The sequence below is a fragment of the Heterodontus francisci genome, chromosome 3 (genome assembly GCF_036365525.1).
Source record: "Heterodontus francisci isolate sHetFra1 chromosome 3, sHetFra1.hap1, whole genome shotgun sequence".
In the NCBI taxonomy this organism is placed as follows: Eukaryota; Metazoa; Chordata; class Chondrichthyes; order Heterodontiformes; family Heterodontidae; genus Heterodontus; species Heterodontus francisci.
The window spans coordinates 38325191-38337588 of NC_090373.1; the positions used below are offsets into that span (position 1 = coordinate 38325191).

At 40.2% G+C, this 12398-nt stretch overlaps 1 protein-coding gene across 7 annotated transcripts in view; it reads left to right on the plus strand.

Annotated features, from left to right (window-relative positions):
• The window catches only part of LOC137355821 (serine/threonine-protein kinase ICK-like), a 76612-nt gene that overhangs the window by 50402 nt on the left and 13812 nt on the right, over positions 1 to 12398 (plus strand). For 3 of the 7 annotated variants that reach the window (XM_068021418.1, XM_068021397.1, XM_068021402.1), the window contains exons 9-12: positions 1411 to 1728; positions 6942 to 7126; positions 7217 to 7368; positions 8534 to 8671. In XM_068021418.1, the coding sequence (XP_067877519.1) occupies positions 1411 to 1728; positions 6942 to 7126; positions 7217 to 7368; positions 8534 to 8671 (793 nt within the window). The remainder of the gene's footprint in view (positions 1 to 1410; positions 1729 to 6941; positions 7127 to 7216; positions 7369 to 8533; positions 8672 to 12398) is intronic. The other 4 variants (XM_068021427.1, XM_068021443.1, XM_068021436.1 and 1 more) reach the window with 2 other exon arrangements.

Below are 12398 nucleotides of genomic sequence, written 5' to 3' on the forward strand. Positions count from 1 at the left end.
CAATATGTGCCCAACAGTACCTGCATGTCTCCAGTTGCAGACTAATTGTTGCCCTGTTCAAGCTCATCAACTCATCCTTGCATTTGTATTCTATGCCTTTAGATACAAAGCAAAAATTCAGTTTGCCTTTTTGTATGATTTCTTCTCCCTGTTCTGCCACCTTTTAAGATCTTGGTGTTTGCTAAATTTCTCTGTACTCCATTTAAGGTGCATTTCCTTTATCTTTTCCTTCTTAAATGATTATGATGAGAGCTAATACTTTGCTACTTCATTTTGTCCAGCATTTCTTTTGCAGAAGTCTATCTGAACATGCTGCTACTGTAATGCCTTTTTTTTAAAAAAAAAAAAGGACTTGAGTATCTGTAGATCAATTTTTATTGTCTTTCCTGTGATGGCAGTTAATAATTTTCTGCCTCCTTGTCCTGATATTCTCCTACTGTGCATTGTGGAAAAAATGAGCGCATACGCCCATTATAGTTTCTAGCCGCTCACCCCGATTTGAAATCATTATTTTCCCTGTCTGTTTTTGTGGTTCTAAAACAAAATCAATATTTTATATACCCTTGCTTGAAAATTAATTAGTGTGGCCTGTTCTACTGACATATTTATGTCACCAATCTAATTAATGTCTGTGCCATAGTTTAAAAATCAATATTTTCAGTGCTGCTGGCTTAATGTTAGTGGGACCAGTAGGTGGAATATATTTTTTTTGCCTCCTGTGCATTTTGGAATAGGATTAGTGCTGATGCTGCTCAGTGTGTAGGTAGTGTTCTGAAATGCTCATTGCTATGGGGAGTGAGTGAGTAAATGGTAATGCATTTAGTATGTTTTCCTTTGTCAAGCTTGAGTTTTCTTGTTAAAGTTATATTATGACCAAAAAGGCACATTTCACAGTAATTAAACTCTTTGCTACTTACTCAATTCTTTTTGGTGTGCACATTCTTTTAGTTGGCGTTTCTCTCATCTACTGATTTAAGAATTTATTTAAGAATATTGAAATAAGATAATTTGCCATTATACTGCTCCCCATGTGCAATGCTGTACTGGTCATAGTTCCACAGATAGGAACATCTCTTCTAACTTTCATCATGCCCATGTTTTACAAGCTTTGAAAGTGGGCATCACTAGACTATTCAAGTAGAAGGACCATCAAAGCCAAATCCTTTCTTCTTCTGATCTGCAACTGGACAGAATTTGAGCATGGAGTACTCCACATCCAGGAACAGTGAATCTGTTTCAGTATGCCTGAATGCCTCACTCTGCTCAGATCAGCTAACTCAGTATAGATCAGGAATTTAATATGCTACTTTCTGGTTTATGTGATGTGACGCAGAATTTACCCATTGAGGCATCTAGGGGGCGTATTCAGAATGTTTCAGAATAACCTTTTACTATTCACTGTATTTGTAGGCACTACGCTATCCCTATTTCCATGTTGGTCAAGCTCTGGGAACTCCTCAGCAAGTGCAAGAACAAGGAAAGCAGCAAAGAGAAATGCAGTACAAACATCCAGTTCATCAGCTGAAGCCTGTACCTCCACCTCAGCCCCCAACTCTGCATCATCCTCATCCACCTTCAAGGACACTTCAACAAATTGTGCCCTCTCAGTACCAAATGTGCGTGCAGCAAACAGATCCTGCACCTGGTTCACTTGAAAGAGGAAACCAAAGCGAACAAGAGAAACCCCATCAAAATATTCTACCTTCAATAAATACCAAAATGTATCAAGTAAGATTTCTTGTATCTAATGCACAAATAACAATATTGTGTGGTAGTGAAAATATTGGATAGCATCATGAATTTACCTTTATCCATTTGGGGCAAGAGACAAAACCGATCAGATCATTCGTTATTTTTGAATTACAGTTTTATCCTTTTCTAACAATGTGACCTTATCACATTTCCACTGTATTTATATACAGTGAGATTCCTGATCCAAAGTATGAAAATTGATGTCTATGTGCTAGGGTAATTCTGTTAACCTACATATGAGCATATGAATTAGGAGCAGGAGTAGGCCACTCGGTCCCTTGAGCTTGCTCTGCCATTCAGTAAGTTCATGGCTGAACTGATTACTCCACATTTCCACCTATCCCCGATACCTTTCACCCCCTTGCTTATCAAGAATCTATCCACCTCTGCCTTAAAAATATCCAAAGACTCTGCTTCCACCGCCTTTTGAGGAAGAGAATTCCAAAGACTCATGACCCTCAGAGAAAAAAAATTCTCCTCATCTCTGTCTTAAATGGGCGATCCCTTACTTTTAAACAGTGACCCCTGGTTCTAGATTCTCCCACAAGGGGAAACATCCTTTCCACGTCCATCCTGTCAAGACTCCTCAGGATCTTATATGTTTCAGTCAAGTCGCCTCTTGCTCTTCTAAGTTCCAGCGGATACAAATCTAGCCTGTCTAATCTTTCCTCCTAAGACAGCCCGCCCATTCCAGGTATTAGTCTAGTAAACCTTCTCTGTACTGTTTCCAATGCATTTACATATCTCCTTAAATAAGGAGAGCCAGTACTGTACACAATATTCCAGATGTTGTTTCACCAGTGCCCTGTATAGCTGAAGCATAACCTCACTACTTTTATATTTAATTCCCCTCACGATAAACGATAACATTCTATTAGCTTTCCTAATTATGTGCTGTAGCTGCATACTAACCTTTTGCGATTCATGCACTAGGACACCCAGATCCCTCTGCATCTCCGAACTCTACAAACTCTCACCATTTAGATAACATGCTTTTTTTATTCTTCCTGCCAAAGTGGACAATTTCGCACTTCCCACATTATACTCCATTTGGCAGGTCTTTGCCCACTCACTTAACATATCTATATCCCTTTGTAGCCCCCTTATGTCCTCTTCACAAGTTACTTTCCTACCTATCTTTGTGTCATCAGCAAATTTAGCAACCATACCTTTGGTCCCTTCATCTAAGTCATTAATGTAAATTGTAAAAAGTTGAGGCCCCAGCACAGATCCCTGTGCCACACCACTTGTTACATCTTGCCAACCAGAAAATGACCCTTTTATGCCTACTCTTTCCTGTTAGCTAGCCAATCTTCTATCCATGCCAATATGTTGCCCCTTACTTTTATTTGAGCTTTTATTTTCGATAATAACCTTTGATGTGGTGCCTTCTAAGTACAGTACATCCACCGGTTCCCCTTTATCCACAGCATATGTAACTCCCTCAAAGAACTCCAATAAATTGGTTAAAAATGATTTTCCTTTCACAAAACAGTGTTGACTGTGCATGATTACCTTGAATTTTTCTAAATGCCCTGCTATGATATCTAATAATAGCTTCTAACATTTTCCCTAAGACGGATGTTAAACTAACTGGCCTGTAGTTTCCTGCTTTCTGTCTCCCTCCCTTTTTGAATAAAGGAGTTACATTTGCTATTTTCCAATCTAATGGAACCTTCCCCGAATCTAAGGAATTTTGGAAAATTTAAACGAATGCATCAACTATCTCACTAGCCACCCCAGGATGAAGTCCAACAGGACCCGGGGACTTGTCAGCTTGCAGCTCCAACAATTTGTTTAGTACCACTTCCCTAGTGATTGTAATTTTCTTGTGTTCCTCTCTCCCTTCCATTTCCTGACTTACAGCTAAAATTGGCATGTAACATGTATCCTCAATAGTGACGACCGATGCAAAATATCTGTTCAAATTCATCTGCCATCGCCTTATTATCCGTTATTAATTCCCCAGGCTCCATTTCTATAGGACCAATGCTCACTTTGTTAACTCTCTCTTTTTTTTAAATATCTATAGAAGCTTTTATTTTTATTTGAGATACAGCACTGAAACAGGCCCTTCGGCCCACCGAGTCCGTGCCGACCAACAACCACCCATTTATACTAACCCTACAGTAACCCCATTTTCCCTACCTACACTGGGGGCAATTTACAACAGCCAATTTACCTATCACCTGCAAGTCTTTGGCTGTGGGAGGAAACCGGAGCACCCGGCGAAAACCCACGCGGTCACGGAGAACTTGCAACCTCCGCACAGGCAGTACCCAGAATCAAACCCGGGTCCCTGGAGCTGTGAGGCTGCTTTTGTCTTTATATTTCTAGCTAGCTTTCTCTCGTACTCTAATATTACCACCTTATCAATCTTTTAGTCATTCTTTGTTGTTTTTTATATTCTGTCCAATCTTCCGACCTGCCTCCCATCATTGTGCAAATATAGACTTTTTCTTTAAGTTTGATACTATCTTTAACTGTTTCAGTTAACCACGGATGGCGGGTCCCACCCTTGGAATTTTTCTTTCTTGTTGAAATGTACCTATTCTATGTATTCTGAAATATCCCCTTAAATGTCTGTATCCCCTTAAATGTCTTAAAAGTACGAAACTTGATGCCTACATGTTAGGGTAATTCCGTTAACCTAGATTTCCTGTGAGTGGTGTTCCCCAGTGGGAACATGGGATTGTGAAGTTACTCCTTATAACCACAGACCTTTTGGTTGTTAATTATTTTGCACATTTATTATTGCTTCTGTTAAATGTTCAACATATAGTGTGGTGGTACTTAAACATTATAAACTAAAAATGCATAGTTAGTCCGAGTGTATCAAGCCTGTGTCCTCAGTACCTTGCTCTACGGCAGCGAGGCCTGGTCAACGTATGTCAGCGAAGAGTGACGTCTCAATTCATTCCATCTTTGCTGCCTCCGGAGAATCCTTGGCATCAGGTGGCAGGACCGTATCTCCAACACAGAAGTTCTCGAGGCGCACAACATCCCCAGCATATACACCCTACCGAGCCAGCGGCATTTGAGATGGCTTGGCCATGTGAGCCGCATGGAAGATGGCAGGATCCCCAAGGGCAAATTGTACAGAGAGCTTATCGCTGGTATCAGACCCACCGGCCGTCCATGTCTCCGCTTTAAAGACGTCTGCAAACGTGGCATGAAGGCCTGTGTCATTGATCACAAGTCGTGGGAGTCAGTTGCCAGTGATCGCCAGAGCTGGCGGACAGCTATAAAGGCGGGGCTAAAGTGTGGCGAGTCGAAGAGACTTCGCAGTTGGCAGGAAAAAAGACAGAAGCGCAAGGGGAGAGCCAACTGTGTAACAGCCCCGACAAGCAATTTTATCTGCAGCACCTGTGAAAGAGCCTGTCGCTGTCTAGAATTGGCCTTTATAGCCATTCCAGGCGCTGCTTCACAAAGCACTGACCACCTCCAGGCACTTACCCATTGTCTCTCGAGACAAGGAGGCCAAAGAAGAAGAAGACGACTTAAACTTTATTAACTAAAAATGCATAGTTAGTCTTAGACACTTGACAACCAATTAGAATAAAATTGTAATTGAATTTTCAATTTTATTTAAGAATCAAACTTTTTAAAGGAATATAATGAGGTAATGTTTGGTTATTTCTTTGTCATACTTTTTAAAGTGAGAGTACTCAATATTTTTTCAAAAAGCCCATTGGCTTTATTGTGAGCATAGCGAGCCACTTCTGCATTGCTGTTAGGCTGCTCTCATGATATCATCATCCTTTTAAGCACTGAAAATTATTGTAAACAAAAATGTTTTAAAATCATTATTTAAACATATATAAGGATGCATTTTAATAGTTATCTGATGATCTTGTCAAATAGGCTAATGGGCCACATACTTTATTGTAGCACATTAACAAGATCAGAGTTAAATAAGTAAGTTCTTTGAAGCTGCAGCACCATCGTTTGCGAGCCATGCAGGATGTACATTCAAGTGAAGGTTATGTTGTGCTGAGGAGGTATTTTGTGACTTTGAAGTTGTCAACATTGTGGCCCGATTCAAAGTCTCAAACTTATATCCTCTGACTAAGAATGCATTTTCCCTGCTTGTCCTACATTTGACATGATCAGCCACATCATTGTGCTCCAGTAGCTATCTCCATTATCCAGTTCAATGGGACTGCTTTTGTTTGGTTCCACTCTTACTATCCAATCGTAACCAGCGATGGCTTCTCTTCTCCTCTCCATATCATTATTACTGCGGTACTCCAAGGATCTTTCTGTGGTCCCTTCCTCCTCCTCCTCTTCTGTCTGCCTTTTGGACATTGTGTCACCTTCTAAATGTATGCTGACAACACCCAACTCTAACTCTCTACCACCTCTCTTACCCCTCCGTTGCTTCTGCTGTCAGATTGGTTGTTTGACATCCAGACTTAGATGAGCCTCTATTTCTACAAAAGCCATAGTCTTTTACCTCTTCTACAATTTTTGTACATTTGTCACGGCTTTCATTCCCCTCTTTGATCAGTATCTCAGGTTGAACCACACTGTTCACAACCTTGGAGTCCATTGCAACTCTGATCTGAGCGTCCAACCCCATATCTTTTCCCTCTCAAAAACCGTCTACTTCTATATTGATAACATTATCTGCCTCCATCCCTTCCTCAGTCCATTTTCTGCTGAAACTCTCATCCATTCCTTTATCACCAGATTTAACTATTCAGTGTTGTCTTGGCTGGCTCCCAATCTTCCATGTTCTGTAAGTTTTTGTCCTAGCTAACTTACTTTGGTTCCCAATCTCCAAAAGTCTTCAATTTAAAATTCTCATAACTCCTGTGTGTACTGCTTCATGTTTTTGTCCCTCCCTATTTCTGTAACCTCCAGTCCTACAACTCCAGACCTCACCCCCTGAGCTCTGTCTTTCTTAAACTTTGGCCTCTTGTGCGTCCCTTTCTTCTTTCATCCCACCATCCCACCATGACAGCCATACATTCAGCCATGTAGGTCCTATGCACTGTAATTTTGTTCCTGAAGCCTCTGCCAGTGATGATTTGCTCTGATGAGAATTCTGTGTAATTAAAAGTTGTCAGGAATTCCAGCAAAAGATGTCGAATATTACAATTTTACTTCATTTACTTTAATACCTGATTATTTAATTACTGTTGGTGCTGAACTTGTTAATGTTGCATTTTTGTTTGTGATCTCAGAAAGCTATCAGGACAGAGGACAATATTTGCAGCAGTAGCAAGCCAAAAGGCAGTGCTCGCCGATGGAGTCACATTTTGAAAGATTTCAACAACTGGAATGATTCAGGAGATTTGGGATTTAGCTCTTCGACTAAAAATGCAAATTTAAATGATAAAAAAAGATCAAGTCAAGAATCACAGTTTAAGTAAGCAGACCATTATTATGGCTAAATGTGCCATTTTGTGCATTTTTCTTTTTGAACTTGTAAACCATTTGATGTACCCCTATGTTACAGAATGGGAAGCCTCTTAGACTTCACTGCTTCAAATAGTAAATCAAACAGCAACAATATGCCTACAACCAATATAATGCCTCAAACAGATACAGCTATGTCTAGAGCTTCTACAGCCAAGTATCACTATCTGAAACAATCCAGGTATCTACCAGGTTCGTAACAAAAATATAAAGTTCATTAAAATAGTGAAAAAAGACAATCAACTGGAGGGAGTAAGAAGGAATGTAAGCAAAATCAGAGTTAACTTGCACATAATTGTTACTTATGAGTGTCATGGGGCAGCAGAGAGCTAATCACCTCTGCTTGTGTCTGACTAGCTGTATCTACTCCTTGGTTTCTGCTTACTATTACTGTCCTAATTAAGAATTACCACCCTCCTTTTTTTTTTGTTGCAATTGAGAGGCTTAAACTCCAAGCTTGGCATCATCTACTCACTGGTATTCTTTTTAACCTCAGTGTTTAACATGAAAACAAATTTAACTATTAAGCTGTTGGCAATGGATAATACTTGAAATCGAACTCTAATTTTTAGCACATTATAGGGAATTCTGTATTTACAATTGGTTCCAAGTTCCAGTAACCACATTTCTGCAGTAGGTTTCATCCTAAGTTCAAATACTGCAGAATGACATAAACATGACATCTTTTCCTTTTTTATTTGGAAATCCAGGCTCATGATACAAGTCAGGATATTATGTGATTCTGCAGGATTAGAACATTGGATGAAACCTACCACGGAGATGTGGTTACTGGAATTTGGAACCAATTGGGAATCTAGAATTCACTACAATGTGCTAAAATTTGGAGTTTGATTTCAAGTATCTTCCATTGCAAACAGCTTATGAGACTAGACAGTCTGCCATAAAATGTAGATGGAAAGTTATTCCATTTTTTTGGGGGGGAGGCGGTGGTTGTGGTTGAGAGAGGTAGGTGCTGTAAAGCAGTAGACAATGCAAGTGTTCCACTTGGTAGATACATAATATATATGCTGAAGGACTTTAATCATTACAAATTCATTTTAAGGTATTATTTATACTTGATTAACAGAAATTAATGGTATATATTTTCTGTGGAACATTGAAGCCATTGTTGAAATTGGGAGAAGTGTGGGGGGTGGTGAAAGTAAAATTTGGATAGCTGTCAACTAAATAGGGCTGAAGGGTTTTTAAAAATTCCTCATAATAAATTTGGAGCAAAAATTATTTCACCTTTTGTCTTTCTGAAAATGCCACTCATTTTGTATTTCTGAAACTGACAGGCAGTCATCGAAAGTGGGGTACTACAGTTGTAATAGTCAAAGTCTTTTTGATCCTGCAGGAATAAATGCCAAGAACACCCCACTTGCCAATGCAGGTAAAGATTTCAGTGCACATAGTCCCTGGGCCAATTCTAACCTTTCCAGTAAACCTTTAGGAGTAGTTGGAGGAGCTCTTCCCATCAGCTGTACCAATGCAGGTATTGTGGTTAGATTATGTTTGATTACGGATAATACTTTTCAGTAAAATGGATTTTGTGCTCAGAGGCTTTTTTGCAATTTCATAAAATATAGTTGTGTATAGCATACAAGATACCATATATGTACTACAGTTGATAAGCTTTATAAAGTGGCATGCAGACTCATTCTGAAGAGGTCTGGTCGTTTTGGGTTGTGTTAATGCACTTGTGTGGTGCATGAGCATTGGGACCGTTTGGTTTTTGTAGGTCGCGATGAGATGATGCATATCTTACTCATGATATTTTGTCAGTATTTTCAATTAGGATTTATGTCTGGTGAGACCATTTATACTTTCAAGCAGCTGAAGTAAGCACCTTTCTCAAATTTTCTTGCACAGTGTAACACCCCAAGGATTAGAAATTCGAAGCATATCTTACTTTAAGGTTGCCTGTCATCATTATTAGCTAAAAGCAAAATACTGTGGATGTTGGAAATCTGAAATAAAAACCAAGTGCTGGACAAACTCAGCAGGTCTGGCAGTATCTGTGGGAGACAAGCAGAGTTAATGTTTTAGGTCAGTGACCTTTCATCAGAACTGGCAAAGGTTAGAAATGTAATAAGTATTAAACAAGCAAAGTGGAGGTAGTGGGAGAAGAGAACAAAAGGGAAGGTGTGTGATAGGACAGAGGGCTAGAGAGATTAACTGACAAGGTCATGGACCAAAGGCAATGACAGTGTGCTAATGGTGTAATGAAAGACTAAGCATTAGTGCAGAGGGAGTGTTAATGACAGAATAATGAGCAGCACCAGTCAAAAGCACAAACATGAAATAAACAGTAGGCAGGCACATGTATATAAGAAATGAATGAAATAAATTTTTTTTAAAAAGGCCAGTCATGCTCTGAAATTATAGAACTCAATGTTCAGTCCAGTAGGCTGTAGCGTGCCTAATCGGAAAATAAAGTGCTGTTCCTCGAGCTTGCTTTGATGTTCACTGGAACACTGCAGCAGGCCGGGGACAGAGATGTGGGCATGAGAGCGGGGGGGGGGGGGGTGCAACTCAAAGGAACTGACATCCAGGGGACTTGTATTTTTTTTTCGCTTTAGGGAGGATATCTGTTACCATAGATACAGGAAAACTTCTCTCTCCCTTTACATTGGCTTTTTGGATCAAAAAAGCATAGCTTCTGATGCATTATGCTTTTTGTTTAAATCAAATAGTAAACTTCTCATGGTACACTGATTGACAAGACCAGTGTGAATCTCTCAGATCAAGCATGGTTAGAGGTTGGGGGATAATTGAACTAATGTGGGAGAGTAGAAAAATGGAGGAAGAGGAAAATAGGAGTAGGGTTAGGTGGAGGAAGGCAGTATTGTCCAATATGTTGGCCACTAGTCACGTGTGATGAATTGAGAATCCAGATGCATTTTTGTTTTGTAAGTAAACCAAAAAAGCTTGTATATCATTGGATAAGTCATCTCAATATGCATTTGATGATCTATGCAAATATGTTTTAACTTGTATCTTTGATAAAATGTTGAGACAAAAAGCAGAACGGGCAAGTGCTTTTGATCGTTGTGCGTATTTTACCTCCTTGGTTACAGCTTATTGGTTATCTGCTAAAACGATGTGTGACGGGCTGCAAAAAATGCACTCTAACCCTGTGGAAACGTGAATAGTAGAGTTGTCATTGTGCTCAACCAATCAAAATAACTGTTCCAGATCAGTAGAACAGAGGAAGCTGTGCTGATAACGAACAGCTCCAGCAGTGCTGTATCTCTAAACTAAAACTAAACTCCCCATTCTCTCTCTAGAGGACCAACATTCACTTTACTTTTTTCCTTTTTAAATACCTGTAGAAACTCTTGCTCCGTTTTACATTTCTAGCTAGCTTACACTCGTGCTCTAATGTCTTTCTCCTGATTAACCTTTGTCGTTCTCTGGCGTTGTTTATATTCTGACCAATCATCTGACCTGCCACTCCTCATTGTGCAACTAAATGCCTTTTCCTTAAGTTTTATGTTTTCCTTAAGTTCTTCAGTTAACCACGGATAGTGGGTCCTCCCCTTAGAATTTTTCTTTATAGTAGGAATATACTTATTCTGAAATATTCCCTTAAATGTCTGCCACTGCTTGTCTCTTGGTCTACCTCCAAACCTAGTAACCAAGTTCACTTCAGCTAGATCAGCTTTCATTCCCACATAGTTTCCCTTATTCAAGTTTAAAATACCAGTCTTAGACCCACTTCTCTCTTTCAAACTGGATGTAATATTCAATCATATTGTAGTCGCTGCTACCTAGAGGTGCCTTTACTCTGAGGTCATTAATTAATCCTGTCACATTACACAATACCAAGTCTAATATAACCTGCTGTCTAGTTGGTACCAGAACATGCTGCTCTAAGAAACTATCCCAAAAGCATTCTATGAACTTATCTAGGCTGCTATTGCCAATCTGATTTTTCCAGTTTATATGTAGATGAAAATCACCTATAATTATTGCTGTCCCTTTATCACAAGAACCCAATATTTCTTCTTGTATACTTCGTCCTACATGGTGATTACTGTTCGGGGCCTGTAGACCATTCCCACTTCTCCTACTGTTCCTCATCTCCACCTAAACTGATTCTACATCCTGATCTCCCGAACCAAGGTTATCTCTAATTATTGCACCATCTAGCTGCCTGTTCTTCTTGAATGTTATATGCCCCTCATTATTCAGGACCCAATCCTGTCATTCTGCAGCCACTAATCCGTATTGGCGATCGGATCATGTTTATTTGCTTCAATGTGCGCTTACTTTGTTATGAATGCTACTTGCATTCCGATACAGAGCCTTTGGTTTTGTCTTTTTGTTATCTTTGTAACATCTAGTCTTGACTGTTGTTGTGCTCTGAGGTGTTTTCTCTCTGTCCCTTTCTGCTACACTCTGACCTTCATTTCCCATAATATTATTCCGCTCTCCTGCCTTGACTCTACCCCTTAATTTGCTACATCTACTCTAGCTTAATCCCTCACCCCCCTTGTTTAGTTTAAAGCCCTCTCTACTTCCCTAGTTTTAGCTTGCTAGAAACTGGTCCCAGTACTGTTCAGGTACAGACCGTCCCAATGGTACAGCCCCCACTTTCCCCAGTACTAGTACCAATGCCCCACGAACCGAAACCCACTTCTCCCACACCAGTCTTTGAGCCATGTATTCGTTTCACTAATCTTATGAGCCCTCTGCCAATTGGCACATGGCTCCGGTAATAATCCAGAGATTATTACCCTTGAGGTTCTGCTCTTCAATTTGGTGCCTAGCTCCTCATACTGTCTAAGCAGAACCTCTTTCTTAGTCCTACCTATGTCGTTGGTACCTACATGGACCACAACAACTGGATATTCCCCCCTCCCACTCCAAGTTCCTGTCCAGTCTTGAGCAGCTGTCCTGAACCCTGGCACTGGACAGGCAACAAAGCCTTCTGCACAGAACAGTGTCAATCTCCCTCACTATACTATTCCCTATTACGACTACATTCCTTTTTGCTCCCTGCACTTGAATGGCTTCCTGTACCACTGTGCCATGGCCAATCTGCTCATCCACTTCGCAGACCTTGCTTTCGTCTACACAGGTTGAGAGCACCTCAAACCTGTTGACATTTGCAAAGTCTGAGGCTCCTCCACTACTGTCTGCTCGGTCCCTTTATCTGCCTCACTCACGGTCACATCCTCCTGTCCCTCACTGCTGACCAAAACAGATGACCCTGT